The following is a 26,054-nucleotide window of genomic DNA, read 5'->3' as shown; positions in this document are numbered from 1 at the left end:
GGCAAAACGAACCCTATGGCGTACCCGACCCGTAAGATGGTAAGGACCCAGATATCGTTTGAAATTTCTTCCCACTTTTGTAGAAAGGGGAAGAGTCGGGTCCGGACGGGAGGGGTGTAAAATGGAGGAGATGGCAGGCGATCAAAGTGGTCAAATGGACTGCTTGGGCTGCTGGGATTTTTTAGGGGCCTGTTGGCGCACCCTATTGGGATAACAGAAGTCATAGGGCCTCTTTCTCCAATGGGAGGTGGGTGCAGGAGATGGCTGGCATCTGGCATAATATGGTTTCCAGGAACGGTACCGGCGTCAGGGTGTCAATGCCAAGACACCCAGGTTCTGAGCCTGCTTCTGATTATCATCGACAGCCTTTAAGGCTTCGTCAGTGGTAGAGTGGAAGAGACCTTTGCCATTGAAGGGGAGATCCTCAATCCAGAATTTCACGTTGGGCTGTAAAGAGGTACCTCTTAGCCAAGCATGACGACGGAGACCAACGGAGGAGACAAGAACTTAAGAGGAGCAAGTGATAGCATGATGGACTGAATTAATTTGCTGTTTCGAGATCGTGCAAATTTCTGATAAAGCTCCTGACAACGTTGGATGGTGTTCCTCCGGAACAAACTGTAAGATGGGACGGACTGCATTAGCCACATTAAACGCATAGGCCGACAGATATGACAGGTAGGTGTCAATACGAAGATTCATAGAGGCGAAGGAATACAGCTTCTTCACAATAACATGGATTTTGCGGCCCTCATGACTGGGAGGAGCAGAGTGGCAGGCAGATTGCTTCGATTTCGAGGAAGATCGTACGACCATGGAATTCGGCGGAGGCTGCCTGAAGAGAAACTTCCTCGAGCTCTCTTGGACCTTATAGAGAGCTTCGTATTGTCTGGCAACCGGGGGAATGGAAGCGGGATGAACCCATGTCACCTTGAGGGCAGAAAGGTGGACCGGCAATAGAGGCAGGACCGTAGAAGGTGGGAGGTCGGCCTGAACAAGCTTGTGAACAACATTGGTCACAGCCGGGGATTCAGTGGAATCCTGGACCTGAAGCGCGGAGGCCAACCTGGTTACAAGTTCCAGATACGCTTTTGGGCCTTCAGTACATGAAATAGACCCCGAGGGCCGAAGCTCATCGCCGATGTGCAGAATATCGACTTTGAGGTCTGCCGAATCCAAATTGTCAGAAATTGACATGGGAGAGGAGGATCTCCGCTGTCGAGTGAGATCAGCTGATATCGAGTCATCAATAGGGGGATGAAGCCCAGGTTCTGAGGGAGAACACTTAGGGGCATCCCTAGGTCTCGAGAGCTCAGGAGGCTGGTCAGGGGTCACAGAGCAGGCCGAAGTCATGGACTGAGATCATCTGGTGTGATCCAAAGTGCGTGGATGCTCATGACGTTCGAAGTGATGAAGCTGATCATATCGGTGTTGGCGAGGAGTAGGAGATATCGGATAATAATACGGATAGTAATCTGGCCGATCCCGTTCATCAGGAGACCAATATTGGTCATCAGAAGGCGATCCCGAGGGAGAAGGCAACTGGCAACGAATAAGACGCTTTCGATCATATCGAGATCAGCGGCCAATAGAATGCCCCCTGCCCTCCAAATGATGGATCGGGATACGTGAGTGTGGCGACTGAGATCGAGAGTCCTGGTGACAAGACAAGTCAGGAGAGGATCTTGTAGATTGACCCAGCGGAATAAGGCCAGAAGCTGAAGAGAACATAGGCGGCGGTGTCGGAGGTCGCAAGGTGGACTTGTTAGGTATAACAGTCACAGCAGGGGTCGATGTCGTTAAGCCAGTAATGACGACTTGGTCGACAGCCGAAGTCGAAGCTGATGTCGAGGGCTTGACTTTAGATTTCGAGGAAGCCTTACCCTCAAGGCCGTTTAGATTTCAACTTTGGTGCCTTCGAAGAGCTGTCTGATTTTTGAGAGACAGTTGAAGCCATGGCAGGGCGCAAGGCTGCCCTAAGGCGAGTCTCCCTATTACGTCGAGCTTGTCTAGTAAAACTAGCATAATGGACACAGCTATTGACTCTATGGGATTCCCCGAGACAAAAAAGGCACAAATCGTGACCGTCGTTTGAGGGAAGTTTAGCTGGGCAATAACGGCACAGTTTAAAAAGCTTTGTTTTGCCCATACGTTCTCCACCCCACCCACTATAAAATAAAGGGGGGGGGGAGAGAAGGAGAAAAAAGAAAGTACTTTTTAAAAATAGTTAACAAGAGAGGATCAGAAATGAAGATGGAAGGCAATGAAATAGAGAGAACAGAAATGTATACTTAGCTGAGGCAAGTACGGAGCAACAGAAACGAGGTGTGAACACACAGGCGGTTGAAGAAAAACTGAGTGGGAGGTGGCTCTCCCCCCCGCTCCAGGCATGCGCAGTACGTGCCTGCTCCCCAGGGCGGGAAGAGAGCCCGCCAAAAGCTTTCTGAGGCAAAGCTCTAGAAGTTTCTCCGGTCGAGGTCGTGCGCAGGGGCCCAACCCATGTGTGGGACTTCACAGAGACCACGACGAAGATCACATTGTTAATATGTTGTAGTTGAGCAACAGTATAAGAATTAATGCCTTATGAATAATGCACAATTTTTGTATATTCCTAAGAAAGTAGATTACAAATACTAGCTCAGCTTTTTTGTGTGTAAAAATGCAAATTCTCCTACCTTCTCAAACTTCAGTTTTACTGGCTTAGGGTTGGTAGCTGTTACAGCTTCAGCAATTTCTTGCCCAATCTTAAAAGACTGTTCCTTAGTAGCGCCTTTCAGAAGTACAAACATGCTGCAATAAAAGGCTGAGAAATCAGGAATCTATTTCAAACATTTCTCAATTGTTAAAGCTACACATAATGTGGTTTTCTCTTATTAGGACTGAACCCATAAACCTGACTATAATGTGACCAAAACTGATATTTTGAGACCTATCACATAAAATCATTGCTATTGATATCTGTGCCTTTTGCAATTGTGGGTGACAGCTCACATGAAAAGATCATTTGGGTACAACCATGCACAGCTTTTGTGCAAGTACAACTGCTGATGACTTTAAGTTCTCTAAGTCCCAGTCCATGCTGATGTTAAAGTCCTCTTACAGCAGAGTCTGGCAGCTCAAAGATCACAAGTTTAAAAAGTGAAATGAGAGTGTAATCCGCATTGCCTCAAGATAGAGGAGTGCTCAAGTGGCAAAAACTACTTGAGAGTCATCCCCTTCTGTAAAAACCAGGACTAAACTGATAATTAGAAAATGGCAAAGGATATCTTTTAGAATGTTTGAGGGCCCTATCAATGTAACACAATAAATTCAATTGTTGTTAATTCAGGCTTCCTTCCCTAAAGCACTTCTGTTGCAGGAAAAGTGAACCTTACCATCATTCAAAACGCAACAACTGACTGCTAAGAAAATGTATCCTCCAAGCCACCTACTGCAATTTAAGCCTGGATTGTGGTTGCTTGAGTGTCCAAGAGAAAGACATATACCTTTTGAGGAACACAGTTGTTTTAAAGAGAAGAAGGGAAAATTCTTGCTCATCAACATGGATATCCAACCTCAGAGACTCAATAATGGTTATTACTTTTAAAAGACACTGAGGAACAGAGGGGAGGGGAAGACTTGATCTTGGACATCTCCACAATCCAACTTCCCAGCCCTGATAACTTCTCTTTCTCTAATGAAACTTCTGGGGTTAAAGGAACAGATTCTTCCTTTCCTTTTTACTGTACATGCTGAATTGATACTGACTCAAACATCTGATAGCGGTATGCTCATGTTGTCAATGTGCTTCCTCCAATCCCAACTAAGCAGCTACCCTCCTAGCTGGTAGTCTACAAAGTGGAGAAAAAGAGATTCTGGCTTTAATACTGGAGCACCGGAAAAAACTGCACAGCAGCAGAGACATGCTCCAAGTGGTGACATGGGTGGGAAAACAGCCTAACTACATAATGCTGTTTAATAAACCTCCCAAATGAAAGTTTGTTTTTCAATTACCTGTCTGTATCCCCATACACAACTCGTGCTCCCCATTTTTTGGTATCATTCACCAGTTTTATTGCTCGCTCCAAAGTCTCTCTGGCTTTGTGCACAATACTGTCACCAATCTGTAGATTAAAGATTGAAAATAATGTTTACAAAAATTCTCTTTCTGGATTACTCATGAGTCTTCTGGAAGAAAGGACAGCTAGAAATAACAAAAAAATATATGGTATTCCAGCAACAATCCACCAAATTGTATTGCCCACTCTGTATATATCTCATGGAATCTTCTAATTTTAAAAAAAGAGGATATTTTTTATCACACTCTTCCTTAAAGGAGTTCTTGGTATTGTACATGGCACTTCTTGCCAGATCTGCGCCATGAGTAAACCCCAGCCAGGGAAAACCCCGGGTTGTTTACTGCACCTTCACCCAACCCCGAACCGGCCCTGGGAGGTGATATCCATGGATAGCCTTCTGTGCTTCTTCACTGCTGTAACGCTTGCTTATCTATAGCCGTGCAGGTGGTGTGGTGTCTGGGAGTGAGGGAACCGTGGGAGCGCTGTTGGTTCCTAGCTTTTGGCTCTAACAGCCTGGGGCGCCTTCTCCTGCGCGCGGGAATGTGGCTAACTGGCCCAAGGAAGGGGGGGGGTTGTATACGAATACCCTATATTCCATTATGCTTGTAGAGGCGATGCCATTCTTAACAGTGCCTTTGTTATCTATTGTTCATCTATAGCTCTTCAATAAAGTATAACCTTTCTGATAAGTGTGTGCTCAGTTGTTGGCTGTGGAACCTGACAGCACTGTACCAGCCTCCATTTTATTATCACAAACTTGTGAGGTACGTGATGCCTAAGTTTAGAAAGTAAGTTTCATGGCTCAATGAAGATCTGAATATGGTCCTAGTCCACCACTGTAACCCCCACACTACACTGGCTCTCCCTCCTGTTTATTTATTTAAAACATTTTTGCTCTGTGTTTCCACCTGATCAGTGTCCACAAGGTGAACATAAAAAACATTTTAAAAATCAAGAATTAAAAATACACCTAAAGTTATAAAATAATTCAATTAAAAACACAAACATACAACACCAGAAGGAGGGCCAGTAAGCGTTATTGGGGGTATACCAGATGTGGGGGGAAAGCCTAGTGGAAGGCATCAATAGAGGGAGGGGAGGGAGTTCCAAAGTTCTGGTGCCATTACTGAGAAGGTCCTATTTTGGGTTGCCACCTGTCTAGCGTCAGATGATGAGGGAAACCAAAGCGGGGCCTCCAGAGTGTACAGGTAGGTTCATATGGGAGAGGGAGGGCCTTAAGGTATGCTGGTTCCAGGCCATACAAGGCTTTAAAAGTCAATACCAGCACCCTGAACTAAGCTGGAAGCCAGTGAAGATGACACAAGACTGGCATGATGTGGTTCTTACAACCCATTCCAGTCACTTTGGTGGCAGCATTCAGTTTTTTAGCCTTTATCCATTTCAAAACTGCCTCCAGGCACCTGCTCATAGTTTCCACAGTCTCCTTGGGATCTGCTGGTAGTGTGAGATCTGCGTATTGATGGCAACTCAGCCCAAATCTCTGGATGACCTCTCCCAGTGGTTTTACATAGATGCTGAAAAGCATAAGGGACAAGATGGAACCTAGGGGAACACTGTAGGCCAAAGGGCAGAGCAATCTCCTAGTGACACAATTAACAAATCTATACAGCCAATTCACCATTCAGGGTGTTTTAAATCTTTAATAAAATGTCCTCATCAGAACACTTGGAAGCAGGTTGTTATGCCTGGTTGGCAAGTCTGAGAATTAGCAATTACCTTATACTTAAATTACTTTGGTTTCTGTTCCCTAAATCTTAGCAGTTTAATTACTCACCTCTATGCATGGCATCCTTCCAGAAAAATTTGCAGCAGTATAACCAAAAGTGACATTAGCTATAAGTTTAAGACCAAGCTGCCGTGCCTGAAGCATTCGAGTGATAGCTTTGTCATGCTTGTAAGTTTTCATAGACTGCTTCACCATTATTCTAGTCTTCAGAATTTCTTCTAGCATTCTTGGCAATACACCCTTTCTTACAGAAGGCTGCCACAAAAACAAGGACAAAAACATTAGATATCTTCCTCTCCCTTTGTTGGTTACACAGTTACTGTTTGCCATGTGAGTACAGTAAAAAGCTTTGTTATCTGGCACTTAATTCTCCAGAATGTTTGGCTAACCAGCACAGTCCACAGGGCAAGCCCCTCTTCCTCAGCTACCATACTCCTACAGCTGGCAGCTTGATGCATCTAGCTGTTGCTGGGCTTCTGACAAAAAGAAGAAGAGGAGGAAGAAGAAGAGGAGGAGGCGGAAGAGATTGGATTTATACCCCGCCCTTCACTTGGAGTCTCAAGAGTGGCTTCCAATCTCCTTTCCCTTCCCCTCCCCACAACAGACACCCTGTGAGGTAGGTGGGGCTGAGAGAGAGAACTGCTCTTGAGAGAACAGTTCTGCAAGAACTTGTGACTGACCCAAGGTCACACCAGCAGCTGCATGTGGAGGAATGGGGAATCAAACTCAGTTCTCCCAGATTAGAGTCCGTGCTCTTAACCACTACACCAAACTGGCTTTCTTAACCACTAAACCAAACTGACAACTGGTGTTGCTAACCAACATCATCTGTGGGTGCCTCCTTCCCCCTTAGGCTGCCTTAAGCTTTCAGGAGGTAGTAGGCCCCACTCCACTGACAAAGTATCTGGAACAAGGGTGAGTTTAGCAGATGAGCAAGGAGAGGGTAAGTGGCATTTTTATATCTATATATATATAAAGGTAAAGGTAAAGGTTCCCTTGCTCGAAAGCCAGTCGAATCCGACTCTAGGGTTGCGGTGCTCATCTCCATTTCAAAGCCTAAGAGCCAGCGCTGTCCAAAGACGTTTCCGTGGTCATGTGGCCGGCATGACTAAACACCAAGGCGCAAGGAACGCTGTTACCTTCCCACCGAAGTGGTACCTATTTATCTACTTGCAATTTCTTGCTTTTGAACTGCTAGGTTGGCAGGAGCTGGAACTAGAGACGGGAGCTCACTCTGTCATGCGGCACTCAGGTCTTGAACTGCTGAATTACTGACTTTCCACAGCCTGCAGTTCAGCGTCTTAACCACTTGAGCCACTTCAGACTGAGGACCGCAAACCACACTCCAGGGGAAAGAAACTCAATGACAGAAGACAGAGAGACCATTTTAAACTTTGAAATCTTTAAGAACTTGTTTAATTTTCTGAGGTCAAGTGTGGGCCTATGCCTACTATCCCTTTTAACAAGAAAAAAACCTTGAGTGGAAACTTTGGGATTGGAGCCCATCCAGGACCCTCTCTACTGCACCCTTCCATAGGAGTTCTGCCAATTGTACCTGGAGCTTGGGGTAGCGATTATCTATTGTGGTAAGACTGAGTGGTAGGGAGGGTGGGAGAGGAATTCTAACCTGTAACCATCACAAACTATGGACAAAACCCAACTAGGAGTACTTATAACCACTGGGGCGGATAGTCAGAATTTTGGTGGGTGTTGACCCTGCCCCCTCTGGGGATTTTGCTGGCTGGACCTGGGCCATGGGGTACACTTCAGCTTTGTAAAAGGGAAAGCCTGGAAGGGGTGCTGAAGATACGAATACGGCATTTAAGCCTGCTGTTGCCTCTGACAGTTTGGTGTAGTGGTTAAGTGTGCGGACTCTAATCTGGGAGAACTGGGTTTGATTCCCCACTCCTCCACTTGCACCTGCTGAAAGAGCAGTTTGTGTCAGAGCTCTCTCAGCCCCACCCACTTCACAGGGTGTCTGTTGTGGGGAGGGGAAGGGAAAGGAGTTTGTAAGCCGCTCTGAGACACCTTTGGGTAGTGAAGGGCGGGGTATAAATCCAATCTCTTCTCTTCTTCTTCTCTGATCCCTATAGAAGGGGGTAGCAAAGCCATGTTGCCTCTGAGGGTAGCATTGCCTCTGGGCAGGATCAGAAGTGAAGACACTCAATGATTTGGTCATTTGGTAATTCTTTTTCATCACTGGCAGGAATTCATCAGAGGTATGTGAGAAAAGGCTTGACCCTTCAAAGGGAAGATCCTCAACTTTGCAGTGCGTCTCCAATGGAAGAGCCGTGTTACGCAACCAAAGGTATCTCCAGAGGACTATGACAGAGGCCATGGAACTGGCCTATACATCCACAGCATGTCTGATTGCATTAATTTCTTGATTAGAGAGCCTAATTGCCTCTGACTGGATAAGTCTGGCCACTGACTTGGAGTCATCAGGCACCCTGTGTAAATACTGAGAGAGGCTTTCCCAGAGGAAAAGTTGGTAACCCCCCCATAATAACTTGGTATTTTGCCACAAAGAAATTGAGAAGAAGCGTAGAACTTTGTCTGCTGGGGACAAATGCTGGCTAGATATGCCTGCATATCTTCCGTAATCACAATGACAGAGTTGGGTGGATGGTCAGAAACTTGCAGGAGTCTTGCTTCACCCTGTTTAAGTTTTCAATCTTGCAAGGGGTGGCCGGAGTAGAGGCTGGTTTGTGCCAGATCCGCACTGTGAGGGAATGCCACTATACCTGGAGAGTGAGAGTACAGGTGGCTCAAGATTCTGTCCTTTGGTCAGCTGTCCAAAGTGGCAACATCAATTTGAGAGCTTTTGCCATTCTCAGCATTTGCTCTCTGTAAAGGCAAAGATCTTCGCTGTATCATCAGGTGATGGGTCTGAGGCTCTCTCAGAACTGTAATGGCATGCCACCAAGACCTCTTCATCCGGCACATGGTACAGAGACTGGAACGGGATCATGCTGGAATGGGCATCTGTATACCCACATGTATACAGCACCCAACTGCTGGGGTTGATGAACAGTCCACCTCTTTAAGTAAGATGGTGACATGTAGTAAGAATGGCACTGGAGAGGACACGCTTGCTGCCAAGACAGTTGAGGACCCAGTTCTGAAAAAACAAGCTGACCTGCAGGAATACTAAGTTGGTCCTTGTCAGCATCATAAAAAGAGCCTGTCAAAGAGGCAAGGTGTGGTGACGGGGTGCGTGGGGGAACCAAAATGATGTCCTGCTCTTCAACAGGTCCTTTGGGAGACTTGTGCCATCCCAGTTTGGGAATGGAATCGGTCTTCTCCTTGTGCTTGGATTTTTTAATGGCTCTTTTGCTGGTGGCTCTGACTGGGAACAGGTTGGAGCCCATGCATCCAGAAACAGAGACCACGGGTGCCTAGATTGTGACACCAGGGCTACTGAGGATGCTCTTTTCGGAGGATTCAGAACCGTCCTAATGGTCAGGCCCACAGGAACCCAGAACAGGGCTCAGAGGTTGAAGCTGAGGTTGCACGACCTGAATTGGTGGAGTCTGAACTCAGAATAGACTTGGGAGGAATGAAGGTGGATAACGCCTTCTCCCAGCGTGCGGCTTTCAGCCAGGAAGCTCTATCTGATCGAGCCTTAGGTGTGAAGCACTGGCAGATGGGACAAGCACTAACACTGTGACACACTCCCAAGCATGTGAAGCAGAACTCATATTTGTCAGTGTGCATCATCTTGGTCCTGTATTTTGCACACTTTTAAAACAGTGCCTTGGTTGCCATGACTGGGCATCACAAGCAGCCAAAAGATAAAAAATTCAGGGTAGGTTAGTTGGATCTCACCTTCCCTGCAAAGGACTCCAGCTGGAGCCACCAAACATGTCTGAAAAATCTTCCTTCTCAGACCAGGACATTGAAAACAACAGAGTGTGCTAGAGTGTTTCCTAACCACACAGTGGTGAAAAAGGAACTGAGGGAAGGGTGAATCCACTGTTGGAGCATGTGATGCCCTGTGCAGGAATATCCATACACATGGTGACCCATAAGGGGCAAGGCCCCCCTTTAGGAGTTTTTCGCTAGAAAAAATATGTCTGCGCAAGCACAGTCCCAATGTGGGGCTATACTGAAAACTGAAGATGAAAATCTCTAAAATATTTACCTTTCTTCAATTCTAAAATTTCAAGTGCTACTTTAAAGAAAAGATACAGCCTACATCGAAAATATCTTACAAGAGTTCTTTTTGATGCTATCTTCAATTTACTTTCAGTAATGTTTTAAATTTTTTGAATTGCAATAAATACAAATTTCGTAAGAATCAATGGAATTTAGGCAACAAAACCCAATGATTATCGCACCATTGTCAATGCAACAGAACCATTCTGAATAAAGTACTACCTTGACAAAAGCAATTCCACTAGGTGATACTGTGATATCATGCCGAAGCTGATACAGTAAATCTGGAGTTATTCTCAGAGATGTGCAACCAAATTTAAATTCCTCATACCTTCAAAATAAGAGAAAAATGAATGAACACAAGGTAACAATACATAGCAATGACTGCTCTCTCCTAGTGGCTGTATAACAACTATTTTTACTTTCTCTGCATGACTTCCTCAGCCCAGCTGCATTGTTTAACACATTACAAAGGTGATCCTGAAGTCACTTTGGGATTCTCAGTCTCCCACTCCTCCCTCCCCCTTGAGTGCATCTAGGAAATTAAAACACTTATGTGGCAAACCACAGACAGGTGTCCAAATCACATATTATAGTTTGTTCTTTGTCCTTCGAACTTGAACATAAATTGTAGTTAGAATCCTGCTTTGGGGAATAGAGAATAAACCAGTTTGGAATTCAGACTATGACTGGAATCCAGACTATGATGTGGTACCTAAAAAGGCAAATGTGATTTTGGGCAGTATCAACAGAAGTATAGTGTCCAGATCATGTGAAGTGATAGTATCACTTTACTCTGCTCTGGTTAGACCTCACCTAGAGTATTGTGTTCAGTATGGGCATAACAATTTAAGAAGGATATAGACAAGCTGGAACGTGTCCAGAGTAGGGCGACGAAGATGGTGAGGGGTCTGGAAACCAAGTCCTATAAGGAAAAGTTGAAGGAGTTGGGTATGTTTAGGCTGGAGAGGAGACAACTGAGAGGTGATATGATAACCTTCTTCAAGTACTTGAAGGGCTGTCATATAGAGGATGGTACAGAGTTGTTTTCTGTTGCCCCAGAAGGTCAGACCAGAACAGCAGGTTGAAATTAAATCAGAAGAGTTTCTGGCTAAACATTAAGAAGAACTTCCTGACAGAGCAGTTCCTCAGTGGAACAGGCTTCCTCGGGAGGTGGTGGGCTCTCCTTCTTTGGAGGTTTTTAAACAACAGAGGCCAGATGACCATCTGACAGCAATGCTGATTCTGTGAACTTAGGCAGATCATGAGAGAAAGGGCAGGAAGGATTGCCTCAGTGCTTAGTTCTTGTGGCCCTTTGTTACACACCCAGGGAAATGCTGATTGCCACGTTGGGGTCAGGAAGCAATTTTTCTCCAGGCCAATTTGGCTGGAGATCCTGGAAGTTTTTTGTCATCTTTTGGGCATGGAACAGCGGCCACTGGGAGTGTGGAGGGGGAGGTATTTGTGAAATTCCTGCATTGTGCAGGGGGTTGGACTAGATGACCCTGGAGGTCCCTTTCAAATCTATGATTCTACAGAAGAATTTAGCCTCCTAGCTACAAATTAGGTGAAGGAAGAAAGGATTAGTACCCGATGAGCTCAACAATTCCTCAGGTTCATTCCCATAACAACAATCTGTTTATCATAATGTAAATCTCACTAGCCTTTCTCATGTTCCAGATCCAGTCTCATTGTGGGTCTCTCTATGCTGTCTATCATTTCCCTTTCTGGCTTGCCTGTCTCATCTCTCTTGTCAGTTCTATTCTCCTCCACATGGCTTGTGCGGTTTGGTATCAAGGTTTACATTATTAATACTTACTTTCCTAAGTTCTCAACATGTCCCAAGCATGTGGAATAACAGTAGTTGTATGCTATTATTATAGATGGATACAGAGACTGGAAGTCTAGTACGAGGACAGCATTACTGTAGAAACGAGACTCTGGCTCCATTATTAGAGGAATGCATTGTGGGGCTCTCATTTGAGCACGCTGCTGGATACTAGGTGTCACAGCAATATAATTCATTGGTTTAGCAATGCGTAACATCATTGATTCCACACGGTACTACAAAAGAAAACAAGAATATTTAAGAATTACTGGTCAAAGTTAAATGCTGCTTTATTTTTCAGACACTGTTCTAAAACTGCTATAAATGTAATAACATTATTCAACCAGTAGCTCAGCTCTCCTCCACAATGAAAGATGGGCTGTACCCTGTTATAGGGCTGTTCCTTCAAATATGGATCTTGACTACAACCCAAAAGAAAAGAGCACAGGGTTACTGGTCAGACAATCTTTTAAATAGGTTAGAATCAAATTTACCAAACTTCCTCCTAAAGTAAACAGGGTCACTTAGATACGTTGACTATTCAAAAAGTAAAGAAGAATTTACCTGTGATCCCCTAGTTAACACATGCAAGAACTGAATGCCAAACAGCCTTGCCATTTCACTTGTTCTGCCAATCAAGTCCAGTTGATCTAACAGTTGGAGATTCCCACGAACACGGCTAATGTAATAATCAACCATTTTCCACCTTTAAATTTGAAGCAAAGGGGAAAAAAACCTTCAGTCTGAAAACAAGAGATAGTCTCAAACAGAATAAATGTTTAATTTTTTTGCAAATAAAATTCTTTTCAACAAGATCTGAATTGCAGTACACAAGGGATGTCCGTTCTTCCACTATTATTTCTAGAATGACTTCTAACTTAATTTCAGACCTTGCCATTTCAGAAACAAATGTCTGTGAGGCCAGCATGCATTTCCTGCATGGATTCTAATTCCACTCTTTCTTTAGGTGGCAGAATGGGAAAACACAATATCTTCTTGGCCACTTTTGAAATAAGGAATATGTTGTCATGGCAAACAGGAATCCAGGCTTGTTGAAGAATATTATGTTTTCATCATGCCTGGAGACACAAATGCCATTACGGGAGTTTTGAAGTAATGAAAGACAGGTCGCTTACCTGTAACTGGTGATCTTCGAGTGGTCATCTGTGCATTCACACCTTTGGAATATAGTGTGCCTGCGCCAACCCCGATCGGTACTTCTAGAAAGCAAAAGAGATTTTTGCGCCTGCTCCCCAGTCACGTGCCGGGCTCCAGTGCGCATGACTAGGGGAGTGGCACGACAATCCCACCAGTTCCTTCTGACTTCTGCCATCAGTCTCAGAGCAAAGATAAGAGGACCGAAAGCAGGGGGGAAGGAGGGCGGGTGGTGTGAATGCACAGATGACCACTCAAAGATCACCAGTTACAGGTAAGCAACCTGTTTATCTTCTTCATGGTCTCTGTGCATCACACCTTTGTGAGATTAACAAGCAATACACACCTACCTGGAGGAGGAAGCTGAAGGTCCTAGGCATGCGCCGCTTGCAACACAGCTCGTCCCACTGCAGACGCTGATGAAGACGCACATCAAGGGCATAATGTTTCACAAATGTGTGAGGAGTGGCCCAGGTGGCTGCGTTGCAGATATCGCTGAGTGATGCACCTCTCAGGAAGGCCTGGGTGGAATGCACATAGCTACTGCCTGGGTGGAATGCACCCGAAGCGGGCTCGGGAGTGGCTTATTGACCAAAAGACAGCACAGCTTGATCGTCTCCACAATCCATTTAGACAGACACTGGGAGGACAACTTCTTTCCCTGCCCCAGTAAGGCATGGGAGACAAACAGAGCTGGGGACTGCGGTAAGGGTCACGTCCTATCCAAGTAGAAAAGCAAAGCTCTTTTTACATCGAGCATGTGGAGACGATGTTCCTCAATATTCTTAGGAGACGGGAAGAACACTGGAAGAGCGATGTCAGCCCTTAGATGAAATTCAGACACGACCTTTGGCAGGAAGGACACATCCGCTGCCAGAGCAACACCATCATGGTGAAAGACCAGGTATGGTGAATCACAGGGAAGCACAGATAGTTCATTTACCCTCCTGGCCGACATGATGGCTACCAGAAAGGCAGTCTTCCAGGAGAGGAGTTGCAAACTGCATGTAGCCATGGGCTCAAAAGGCCTGCCCATTAGCTTAGACAGCACTAGAGGCAGGTCCCAGGCTGGTGTGGGGCCCCGAGCCGGAAGAAAAAGGCGAGTAAGACTCTTCAGGAACTGTTTCATTCGTGGGTGAGAAAAAACAGAATGACCATCCACCGCAGGGTGATTAGCAGAGATGGCGGCCAAATAAACTCTCAACAAGGCACAACTAAGGCCCAAGTCCAAATGGGACAACAGGAAAACAAAAATCGCAACCAAGTCCAAAGGGGGTGGAGGCAACCCCAAGGAATGAAGGTAAGCCAAAAACTTTTTCCACTTTCCATCATAGGAGGCACGTGTAGCAGGCTTACAACAGTTCAGCAGAACATGGTCTACCCTGCTCCTAATCTGTGCTACTGGATCCTCCATGCCGTGAGTTTGAGGTGTGGCACATCGTGATGCAGCACCTGACCTCCCTGAGCAAGGAGGAGATCTGGTGCTGGTGGAAAGTGGATAAAGGAGCCCTTGGATATATGGAGTAGAGTGGGGAACCAGTGCTGTTGTGGCCACCATGGAGTCACAAGGATGGCCCAAGGGTGTTCCCTCATGATCTTGTTGATCGCTTTGGTGAGTAGAGGAATTGGTGGGAAAAGGTACACATGCTTGGGGGATCACAGGTAGAGGAGTCCATCTCCCAAGGACAGGGGATCCCTTCCCACCCTGGAGCAGAGCAGGTGACATTTCACGTTCTGGCGTGTTGCAAACGCATCCACTTCTGGTTGCCCCACTCACTGAAAATCAGGTGGAGATACGCCCAATTGAGTTCCCACTTGTGCAAGGATGCTTCCCCTCTGCTCAAGAAGTCCGCCTGCACATTCAGGGACCCAGGCAGGTGAACCGCTATGAGAAAAACACCCCATGATTGGCATTCGCCCCAGATTTTTAAGGCCAGTCGACATAGTCCCCTGGACACCGTCCCCCCTTGATGGTTGAGGTAGCACAACGCTGTGGTGTTGTCTGTCAGAACTGCAATTGTGTGGTGAGCCACGAGATGATGAAACGATCTAAGGGCATACTGGATGGCTAACAGTTCCAAGAAATTGATGTGTTTGTGAGCCACATGAGATTCCCACTTGGCGCACATACACATCCCTCTGAGATGTGCTCCCCATCCCCACAGAAATGCATCTGTGGTGAGAGTCATTTCTGGGGTGGGTGAATGGAACGGAGCTCCCTCCAAAAGGTTTTGTGGGTCCTCCCACCAGTCCAAAAAGTCCAGCACTTGTGCCGGGAGGATGAACCATTGGGATTGAGGTTGAAGCTGAGGACAGGACCACTTGAGGAACCACAGCTGAAGTGGTCTCATTTGCAGTCTGGCAAATACAAGTACTGCTGTAGTGGCAGCCATCAGCCCCAGGAGCCATTGGATCCGTTTTGCTGACACGTCCCCTTGCTGTCGCAGAAGGCTGATGAAAGCGATAATGTCGCCCGCCCTCTTTGGGGGGAGAAATGCCCTGCAGGCTGTCGAGTCCAGGATAGCTCCAATAAACTGGACCATCAATGAAGGAAGGAACATTGATTTTTTTCAGGTTTACTTTCAGTCCTAATGCCTCCAGGGTGGTCAAGGTCAAATCTATGTGTTTGAGCAGGGTTGCTTAGGAATTTGCTACTGACAACTAATCGTCGATGTACAGAAAAATCCGGACACCTAGCAGGCGAAGGTGGCAGTGGTGACCACCATAAACTTCATAAAGACTTGGGACGTCATTGAAAGGCCAAAAGGGAGGGCCTTGTATTGAAAGTGCCCCTCCCCTACCACAAAACGCAAATCATCCTGTGAGCTGGATGAATAGTCATGTGGGAATATGCACCTTGTAAGTCCAGAGTTACCATCCACACTCCTTGCTCGAGAAGTGGGAGGATGCTCTGCAAGGTCGTCATTTGAAATTTCCGGTAAGCAATGAAACGATTTTGGTTTCTGAGGTCCGTGATAGGACGGAGGCCTCCGTCCTTTTTGGGGACTGTAAAATAACTGGAATAAAAGCCGTGATGATGTTGACTTATAGGAACCGGTTCTATGGCATCCTTTCGAAGAAGATTTTTAACTTCTTCCAGGAGCACACCTGATGGTGGAGTGAGTGCAAAATTGGAGGTCATGGGAGTCTGGATAAATTCTATAAGGTATCCCTCTTTGATGACAGAAAGTACCAACTGATCTGATGTTATCCGTTATCAAGAAGACAGGTAAGGATACAGGTGGGTTGGGGTGTGTGAGAACGGACAGTTGGAGTCAAAGACTCTGTTTCTGGGCCCTAGGAGTCTTTGCCCTAGATTGTGTGGCTGATGAGAACTTAGGTTTGTTGCCATAAGGGCGAGAAGACACATTTGGTGATCGCTGCCACTGCATCTCTGGGGAGGACTTAAGTGAGGATCTGCGGGACCACGACTTGTTCCAGGGTTTTGTCATGCCTTGCTTAGGGGCCGGTGTCGCCCCTAGATTGCGAGACATCTTGATACTCCTGTCTAGGTCTTGTAAGACGGTATCCATCGTAGAACTGAAAAGTCCTTCGCCTTCAAATGGAAGGTCTTCAATGAAGGCCTTAGTATCCTGTTGTAAGGCTGTGGCTCGCAACCATGCATGGCGCTGAAGGGTAACTGTTGAGGTGAGCGTCTTAGCCGCCACGTCCAATGTATGCTTAGTGGCACTGAGCTGGTGCTTAGTCAAGAGCATGCCCTCCTTTTGGATCCTCCTAGTTTGGCGATTGAAGTCCTCAGGGAAGGCTGCAATAAACTCAGACAACTGCTCCCAGAGCATATTGATATCTCCCCATACAGGGAGTATAGTTGGAAGTCTTAATGCCCAATGCTCCAGTGGAATAAAATTTCCTTCCAAAGGAGTCTAACTTCTTCCCTTCCTTGTCAGGGGATGAGGAATGCCTTTCGAAGAGGAGGTGACAACCACCGAATTCGACTTGGGGTGGCTGAACAAAAACTCAGCGCCTGTCTCTTGCACTTTATACATGTGATCTATCCTCTGGCTGGAGATGGGGCTGGAAGCCAGGTGAGACCACGGAGCTTTGGATGCTTGCAACAGGACTGACATCATCGGTAACGCGACAGCTGTTGAAGTGTCCATCTGTACTATATCAAACACTGAATCCATAACTACAGGTGGAGGCTGAACAGTCGACAAGTTCAATGTATTAGCCATACTCTTAATGAAGTCTCCATAGGACTTAAGGTCCTCCGATGGAGAAATTGGGAGGTCCTCTGGCTACTTTCTTGGGTGGCGAGGGCTCCACTGTAGGATCGGGATTTTCATCTCCTGACTGAGATGAGGCCTCGGAGGAAGCAGAATGTTCTGAGGGTTCCGAGAAGGACATTGGGAGCATCAGTGTCAATGGAGTTGGTTTCGGTGGACCTTTAAACTGCGGGACTGTCGAGGGCGGTGGTCTGGCTACTCTGCCCGTCGGTCTCGATGGTTGTGGTTTTACAAACTCTGGTGTCGGAGGATCTCGATACCAAGAAAGTCAAGAGGAGGTGGATTGACGCCCACTCCACAGCATGCGGCGGGAGCCATGGCATACCACCTGGAAAGGGATAGGCTCCATACAGATACTGCCGCTGCCATTGCTTTGGGGGGGGGGGGGGGGGGGCAGATGGACTGACCTTGATGATCGATCTCGATCATCAGAGCAATGTGGCGAGGGATGTACAAAGTTGCTAGCTCCTTGGTCCAAGTGAAGGCTCTCAACACTGGAGGACCGGGATAGTTGCGTCAAGCTGGATAGGATGCAGTGAAAGCGAAAGCGGTACACTTTGTTGCTGCTCATGACCAGAGGAGTCAAGCCAAACCGCCCCAGTGGAATTTGATTCTGTTGCCTGATGTGGGGTTATTGGAGCTTTAGCAGAGCTCTTTTTGTGTTTCTTATGCTTGACAGGCCATTTGTCCTTGCCCTCCCAGCATTTCTTAGTGGGAGTGTGGGCTTCGGACTGGGATGTTTGGACCGAGCATTTCAGCACTGGTCGATCAACATTGGAATGGGTTGGTGCCGGAGACATCACGGCCGTCGATCCTGACACAGGGGTCGACATAGAGGCGTGTCCCGAAGTGTCTTCTGATGATGCCATCGGTGAGGGGGCCAACTCCTAAAGTGCGACACAAAGTCTAGTAGCCCTATTCTTTCTCATTTGCTACGAGAACTTCGCACAATGAGCGCAGGAGTCTACTTGGTGTGATTCCCAAAGGCACAGGAGACAAAGGGAGTGTCCGTCGGGGGGGGGGACTTTACTACCGCACTTGAGGGCACCATTTGAAGAAACCCCACCGTTTGGATATAGGCCGGGGGGGGAGCAGTCTGCCGAAGCAAAAAACCCAACGAAAATACTCCAAAATAGCTAACACAAATTTAGTCTTTTCACTAACAGGAATCTCTCAAAGAGAAGAAAAAGCCAGAAGGCCAAAAAGAAGTTACCGACCAAAGTAGAGAAGATCCTACTAGAGAACTGGCGGGATTGTCGTGCCCCTCCCCTAGCCATGCACACTGGAGCTCAGCACATGACTGGGGAGCGGGTGCGAAAATCCCTTTCACTTTCTAGAAGTACCGATTGGGGTCGGCGCAGGCGCACTATATCCCAAAGGTGTGATGCACAGAGACCACGAAGAAGAGCCACAGGTTCAAAGTTGTTTACATTAAGTGACATGAATCAGGAGGCCTGTATCCTCTCAAATTGGATTGCATTGTATCATTAGAGTTCTCTTCTGGATAGATATTTGCTCTCCCACCAGCTTAAAAGGGTGACAAGGTGAATACATTATATATAATGATTTTTCAGCTATCATGAATAGATGGCTGACAGAAGTGTGATTATGGTATGATCCTAATACTTTTAACTATAGATCCTTGAAGGGTGAAGATTCCAAATGACCTTGATCAGACTCCAGTCTAGATTCCTGTCTGGAGACAGAACAACCTTGTGGGTATATGATCACTCCAGATGTTGTATGACTCTTGGAAAGGGCTCAAGTAAAGCAGTTGAACAATGGGTAACTCTACAAAATCTATGGTGGAATTTTTGGAGATTTTATCAATTGTTTCGTTGGGTGAAGAAGAAGAATACATTTCTAAACCTCAATTTGCCCTGTTTTAAGGTGTCTCCTTCCCTTCCTCTCCCCACAACAGGCACCTTGTGATGTAGGTGAGGGCTGAGAGTTCTGAGAGAACTGCGGCTGGTTCAAGGTCACCCAGCAGGCTTCATATGGAGAAGTGGGGAATAGAGGTGTGCGTTCGGATCTACCTGCACTGAAAATATACCTGAAAAATACCTTATTGGTACTTTCTGGGTATATTACAGCATCCCAAATGTATCTGGATTTTCTTGGGGAAAGAAAACAAAAAAATCCCAAAAAAATCCCAGATATCTCAGATTGCTCCTGCCTCTCAGCTGTTTGTTGGGCTTCTACTGCAGTCCCTTTAAAGTATAAAGAAGCCCTGATTAAACTGGACTGCAGGAGAAGCCATCTCAGTCAGGGTCTGCGTGTCTTGGGGAGCAATCTCCCCGCAGCACAGCAGATCCTGGGCCTGGCAGATCCTGGGCTTGGCTTCTTGTGCACCCCGGTTTAAAACAGACAGGAAAAAACATCCCAGCCAGGATCTGAGTGCCTTGGGAAGCAAATTCCCCGCAGCATAGCAGTTCCTGGGGCTGGCTTCTCAAGCAGCCCGGTTTAAATCAGGCTGCAGGAGAAGCTGTCCCAGCCAGTGTTCCCTCTAAGCTGAGTTAGTGTGAGCTAGCTCACAGTTTTTTAGCCTACGGCTCACACATTTTTCTCTTAGCTCAGGAAGGAGGGCTCCAGAGCAAACTAATTTATGCAGCAGCCAAATTACTGCTCATAGCTTTAATGTAGCTCACAAAGTGGAATTTTTGCTCACAAGACTCTACAGCTTAGAGGGAACACTGGTCCCAGCCAAGATATGCGTGCTGCAGGTTTAAATCAAGCTGGTTTAAACCAGGCTGCGGGATCTGGGATTTTTGGGAAATCCTGAATTTCTTCCAGGTCCAAGAGACCCAAACTGAAAAATACCAGTAAAAAAACAAAAAAAACAGCACACCCTTAGTAGGGAATCAAACCCAGTTCTCCAGTTTAGAGTCTATTGTTCTTAACCACTACACTATGCTGGCTCTCCACAATGGGTGATAATGTTCATACTTTAAAGAAATGACTGTCTCCCCTCTGCTTGGATATGTTGAGGAGAAATGGGTCCCGTATCATTGCATTTGTTGTGGGGCTAATGGCACTGCTGGGAGAAGTAGTGTCTTGGACCTCCTATGTGTCCTTTATCCACTGTATGCCAAGAGAATCTTTTATATGGTTGGAAATTTGAAGACTGATTTAGCTGGGAACCAAATCTGTGAAATCTCAGTTTTTCAGATGTTACCTGGTAGGGAGAGAACTAGAATTTGGTATAGCCAAATGCAGAGACTTTTCCTCTCTGTTTTGTCTACAAAAGACTTAGTTTATTTACTACATTTATATTCCACTTTTCCAGTTATCTGCTTATGACTGGTTCACGTAACAGTTTCTTTCTCCTTCATAAGGGAGACTATAACGGAATGAATCAGTTACTTCAGAGTTTCTTTCAGAACTGTTCCTAGCTGTGATACTATGGCCAAAACTTGGACATAAAGTCTGTCAGACCCTGAGACTGGCATCTGCATGGTATGTCACTATGAATGAACTTGCTTAGGGGAAGTGCTAGTATGTGATACATATCTTTTCTCTATTCAGATTAAGAAAGCTCTGACAAAATAAAAGTGTGCCACTAAAGCATTTAGGATAGGGTCTCAAAGTGCTCTCAGTTCTGTAATCTGTGGAGTCCTTTGGTTAGACCTCCCTTCTGGAGGTACAGCTTTTGATTGGTTAAACTTACAGCCAATTTCATCAATTCACTCTGTAATATTTGTTCAAAAGCAAGCAGTACTCAAAGTTACAGGTCAAAGGTACAGGTCTAATTCCTGATCTGCTAATGCATCTCTGAGGGGGGACAGCTGCATAGGTAGTCTTAGTCTACTGGAGGGAATACCCAGGTCTTAAAAACCAACATCTTATCCAGCTTCTCAAGGAGAAAAATTCTGCCTAGCACCACCTCTTCTCAAAACTGATCTGATCCCAGCAGCTCCCTTTCTTCTAGAGGAGACTAGAAAGATAATGAATGTAAGCCTTCAGAAACTGGAATACAGGAAAACTGACATCCTTAGCAGGTGCACTGCCTTTCTGTGTTTTGGTTGCGGGGGGGGGGGGGGGTTTTTGGTGGGGGGGGGGGGGGGAGTCTTCAGGTGACTGCTGTATTTCTTCTGTTTCATACACTGAATCTTTGCTCATACACAGTAATCTCCCATTTAAAAGTTCATCCCAAAGGTGGATTGGCACCTGCTAAGCCTCTTTTGTAATTTAGTCACAGAGTCTTATTTTCCTGTTCACAAGTCTGAGAAAGACAGCGTCAAGCTCTGCTGATGTACTGAAGGCTCCTGAACAGCTGCTACCAGCAGGATTGTAGGAAGGAGGTGACTGAGGGTGTGACTATGTCACACAAACATGGATTTTGTGGACCAATCTCCATACATCATCTTATGGCCACACCACAATTGGGGCTACTTTATTGGTGCAGGCCAGTTGTTGCCCATCTGGCTTGACCCTTCAAAGCCTAAAGCTTTGACTTTTATCATCAGATCAATTCAACAAACTAAAGGAGCAGCCTTCTGAAGACAATGACAAGATAATCAGTGCAAAGATGGTCTGGGTATGCTAGAGTGATTCTCAAGATCAGGCCCAAATGTACAAAGGTAGGAACAAACACCATCCAGTAATCTCAGTATGCTGTACCAATTCTCTGATAAAGTTCAAAGCAGAATTATTTAGTAGTTTTGGTGCACTACACTGAATTTGGAAGACAGGCCCAAATAACGAAGGCAGAAACAGCTGGTACTGTGCAGTATGTGAGGGGGAAATGGTAGTTGTGGGGAAACAATACAGCAGTTGTTGTTGTTCAGTCACACAGTCGAGTCCGACTCTTCGCGACCCCATGGACCAGCTCCCGCCAGGCCCTCCTGTCTTCTGCTGTCCTCTGAAGTTGGCTCAATTTCATGTTCGTTGCGTCGATGACACTGTCCAACCATCTCATCCTTTGCCGTCCCCGTCTTCTTTGACCTTCAATCTTTCCCAGCATCAGGGTCTTCTCCAGTGAGTGCTCCCTTCTCATTTGATATTTGCCAAGGAGTGATGGGGCCGGATGCCATGATCTTAGTTTTTTTGATGTTGAGCTTCAAGTCCACTTTTGCGCTCTCCTCTTTTACCCTGAGCAAGAGGCTCTTAAGGTCCTCTTCACTTTCTGCCATCAGAGTGGTATCGTCTGCATATCTGAAGTTGTTGATCTTTTCCCCAGCAATCTTAATTCCCGCTTGTGATTCATCCAGGCCAGCATTTCGCATGATGTACTCTGCATATATATTAAATAAGCAAGGCGACAATATACATCCTTGTCGTACTCCTTTTCCTATGCTGAACCAATCAGTTGTTCCATATCCGGTTCTAACTGTCGCTTCTTGGCCCTTATACAGGTTTCTCAAGAGACATGTGAGGTGGTCTGGTACTCCCATCTCTTTAAGGACCTGCCATAGTTTGTTGTGATCCACACAGTCAAAAGCTTTAGCATAGTCAATGAAGCAGAAGTAGATATTTTTCTGGTACTCTCTTGCTTTCTCCATAATCCAGCGAATGTTGGCAATTTGATCTCTAGTTCCTCTACCTCTTCGAAACCCAGCTTGTACTTCTGGTAGTTCTCTATCCACGTACTGTTGAAGCCTAGCTTGTAGGATCTTGAGCATGACCTTGCTAGCATGTGATATGAGTGCAATTGTGCGATAGTTTGAACATTCCTTGGCATTGCCCTTCTTTGGGATTGGAATGTATACTGACCTTTTCCAATCCTGTGGCCACTGTTGCGTTATCCAAATTTGCTGGCAAATGGAGTGCAGCACTTTAACAGCATCATCTTTTAAGACTTTGAATAGCTCAGCTGGAATACCATCACCTCCACTAGCTTTGTTGTTAGCAATGCTTTCTAAGGCCCATTTAACTTCACATTCCAGGATGTCTGGCTCGAGGTCAGTGATTATACCGTCGTGGTTGTCAAGGACATCGAGGTCTTTCTTGTATAGTTCTTCTGTGTATTCTTGCCATCTTTTCCTAATCTCTTCTGCTTCTGTTAGGTCCCTACCGTTTTTGTCCTTTATCATGGCCAGCTTTGCATGGAACGCTCCCTTGATTTCTCCAACTTTCTTGAAGAGATCTCTAGTCCTTCCCATTCTATTGTTTTCTTCTATTACTTTGCACTGTTCATTCAGGAAGGCCTCCTTATCTCTCCTTGCTGTTCTCTGGAAATCTGCGTTCAGTTGGGTAAATCTTTCCTTTTCGCCTTTGCCTTTCGCTTTCCTTCTTTCCTCTGCTATTTGTAAAGCCTCATCAGAAAGCCACTTTGCTTTCTTACATTTCTTTTTCTTTGGGATGGTGGTGATTGCTGCCTCCTGTACGATGTCACGAACCTCTGTCCATAGTTCTTCAGGCACTCTATCTATCAAATCCAGACCCTTGAATCTATTCTTCACCTCTACTGTATATTCATCAGGGATGCGATCTAGGTCAAACCTGAATGGCCTCGTGGTTTTCCCAATTTTCTTCAGTTTAAGTCTGAATTTTGCAATGAGTAGCTCATGATCTGAACCACAGTCAGCTCCAGGTCTTGTTTTTACTGACTGGATAGAGCTTCTCCATCTTTGACTGCAAATTATATAGTCAATCTGATTTCGGTGTTGCCCATCTGGTGATGTCCATGTGTAGAGTCGCCTCTTAGGTTGTTGGAAAAGGGTGTTCGCTATGACCAGTGTGTTCTCTTGACAAAACTCTGTTAACCTTTGCCCTGCTTCATTTTGCTTTCCAAGGCCAAACTTGTCTGTTATTCCAGTTACCTTTTGACTTCCTACTTTAGCATTCCAGTCCCCTATGATGATGAGGACATCATTTTTTGGTGTTAGTTCTAGGAGGTGTTGTAGGTCTTCATAGAACCGGTCCACTTCAGCCTCTTCTGCATCAGTGGTTGGGGCATAGACTTGGATTACTGTGATGTTGAATGGTTTGCCTTGGAATCGGACAGAAATCATTCTGTCATTTTTGAGATTGTATCCCAGTACTGCCGTCCTTTTGGCTTTGGCCCAGCCGCTTCACTCTTTCTGGGGTTACTTGTACTTGCCCTCTGCTCTTCCTCAGTAGCATGTTGGACACCTTCTGACCTGAGGGGCTCATCTTCCGGCATCATATCTTTTAGCCTTTTGTTACTGTCCATGGGGTTTTCTTGGCAAAGATACTGGAGTGGGTTGCCATTTCCTTCTCCAGTGGATCACGCTTGGTCTGAGTTCTCTGCTGTGGCCTGTCCGTCTTGGGTGGCCCTTCACGGCATACCCACAGCTTCATCAAACCGCTCAAGCCCCCTCGCCATGACAAGGCAGTGAAAAAAATCTGATAAGCAATGGCTTTGGGGAAAGAGATACAGCTACAAAGGGTTCACCCTTTCGAGGTGCTCCTGAGATGATGTGTATGAATCTTTTATCTAGGCAATTTTGCTGCTAGCTCTACAGAACTGCTGAGAAAAACAATATGAAGGCAGCAGGATCTGGTATTCTTAGAGGCAGTCTCCAGACAATTTCTGACATATAGGCTTGGAACCAAAAATGCACAAGCAGCAACAAACTGATTTAGTACAGTGCTGCTTGTGCAAGATCTTGTGCAACACTTAGTGCTTCCCTCCCTATATATTATAAAGCCCAGAAATTGGTTACACAACATCTTGTGCAAACGGAAATACAAATGAGAATATAGTAATGCTGACCAAGTCAAGTGGCTACTGCAGTCTTTTTCTTGCATTTCTACTTGCACAAGACCTATAGTGCAACTGGAAATTTTCCACTGAATCCAACTCATAGTCTGCTTCCCAATGGCCTAAAAGTAACAGAGTTTTATGGTACAGCAAGAGACAGAACCTGGAGAAGATGCACCTAGTTTGCGAAAGCTTATACCAAAATAGATCTGTTAGTCTTGCGGCACCTTAAAGACTCCTACTTGATACTGGAGAAGATATTGTATTTTAAAAATTATTTGCAGCTGAATTAGTAAACTATATGTATTTTAAATTTAAAAGGTGAGTGACTTATTATATCACTTACAGGTTGGATGGAACCACAACTGCTTTCTATTCAATGCAGCTGTTTTATAAACCACTGTACTTTCCCTCTTAATTCCTGTTGCTAGTTTTTCCTTCCTGTATACCACTATCATCATATATTGCTATGAATAGAATGAGTCCAGATTAAGTTTTCTGTTAACAGAAAGTGGTGGAGGGGGGAAAGTTCTGCTCCCCTGATAAAGTCGCTTCCATGAACAGAAACTCAATTTTGGAACCAACCCAATACATTTAACTTCCCTGACTAATGAAATGGAACCGCAATTGTTTTAATGTCTGATGCAAGAAAGAAACAGAAAGGTGACTACACCATAAAATCCTGTAATATTTAAAAAGGGGCAGCATCAAGACATAGGCTGTGGTCACACACACTAAACAATCCACTTTCAATCCACTTTCAATCTGGATTTTTGCTGTGTGAACTGGCAAAATCCAGTTGGAAAGTGCACTGAAAGTGCATTGAAAGTGGATTATTTAGTGTGTGTGACCGCAGCCTTCATTTGTTTTCTTTGCAGCATAGCTATTATTAGTATAGTCAGCTCCAATACTATGTATGTAATGCCTTAAGTGCAGAATCAAGTACATAATGTCTCAAACTATTCCACTTTTCTGACTATGCTGAAGTGGCCATTGGTCCAAATTACTTTTTTTTAAAAACAATTTTATTAGGATATAATAATAAGTAAAATTTTATGTCATATAACAAACTTTTCATATCCTTTTATCCAAATATCTCCCCCCCTTCTGACTTCCCACAGTGCTCAAACCTCTATTACATTCTTGAATTTTTTCTCCTTTTCCAATTCTTTCACAACATAATTCTTTCAGGTAA

The 26,054-nt window shown here is 45.5% G+C and overlaps 1 protein-coding gene across 1 annotated transcript in view; it reads right to left on the bottom strand.

Annotated features, from left to right (window-relative positions):
- Nucleotides 1–1,362: 1,362 nt before the first annotated feature.
- LOC107118443 (DNA polymerase zeta catalytic subunit-like) overlaps nucleotides 1,363–26,054 on the bottom strand; it is a 129,150-nt gene continuing 104,458 nt past the window's right edge. The window contains exons 22-28 of the mRNA XM_015420784.1: nucleotides 12,356–12,497; nucleotides 11,783–12,027; nucleotides 10,186–10,294; nucleotides 5,854–6,060; nucleotides 3,994–4,103; nucleotides 2,676–2,790; nucleotides 1,363–1,542 (exon numbers count right to left, since the gene is read on the bottom strand). Of these exons, the coding sequence (XP_015276270.1) occupies nucleotides 1,363–1,542; nucleotides 2,676–2,790; nucleotides 3,994–4,103; nucleotides 5,854–6,060; nucleotides 10,186–10,294; nucleotides 11,783–12,027; nucleotides 12,356–12,497 (1,108 nt within the window). The remainder of the gene's footprint in view (nucleotides 1,543–2,675; nucleotides 2,791–3,993; nucleotides 4,104–5,853; nucleotides 6,061–10,185; nucleotides 10,295–11,782; nucleotides 12,028–12,355; nucleotides 12,498–26,054) is intronic.

Source organism: Gekko japonicus, unplaced genomic scaffold, assembly GCF_001447785.1.
Source record: "Gekko japonicus isolate JY-2015 unplaced genomic scaffold, Gekko_japonicus_V1.1 scaffold1809, whole genome shotgun sequence".
NCBI lineage: Eukaryota > Metazoa > Chordata > Lepidosauria > Squamata > Gekkonidae > Gekko > Gekko japonicus.
This window is presented reverse-complemented; position numbering and strand designations above follow the sequence as displayed.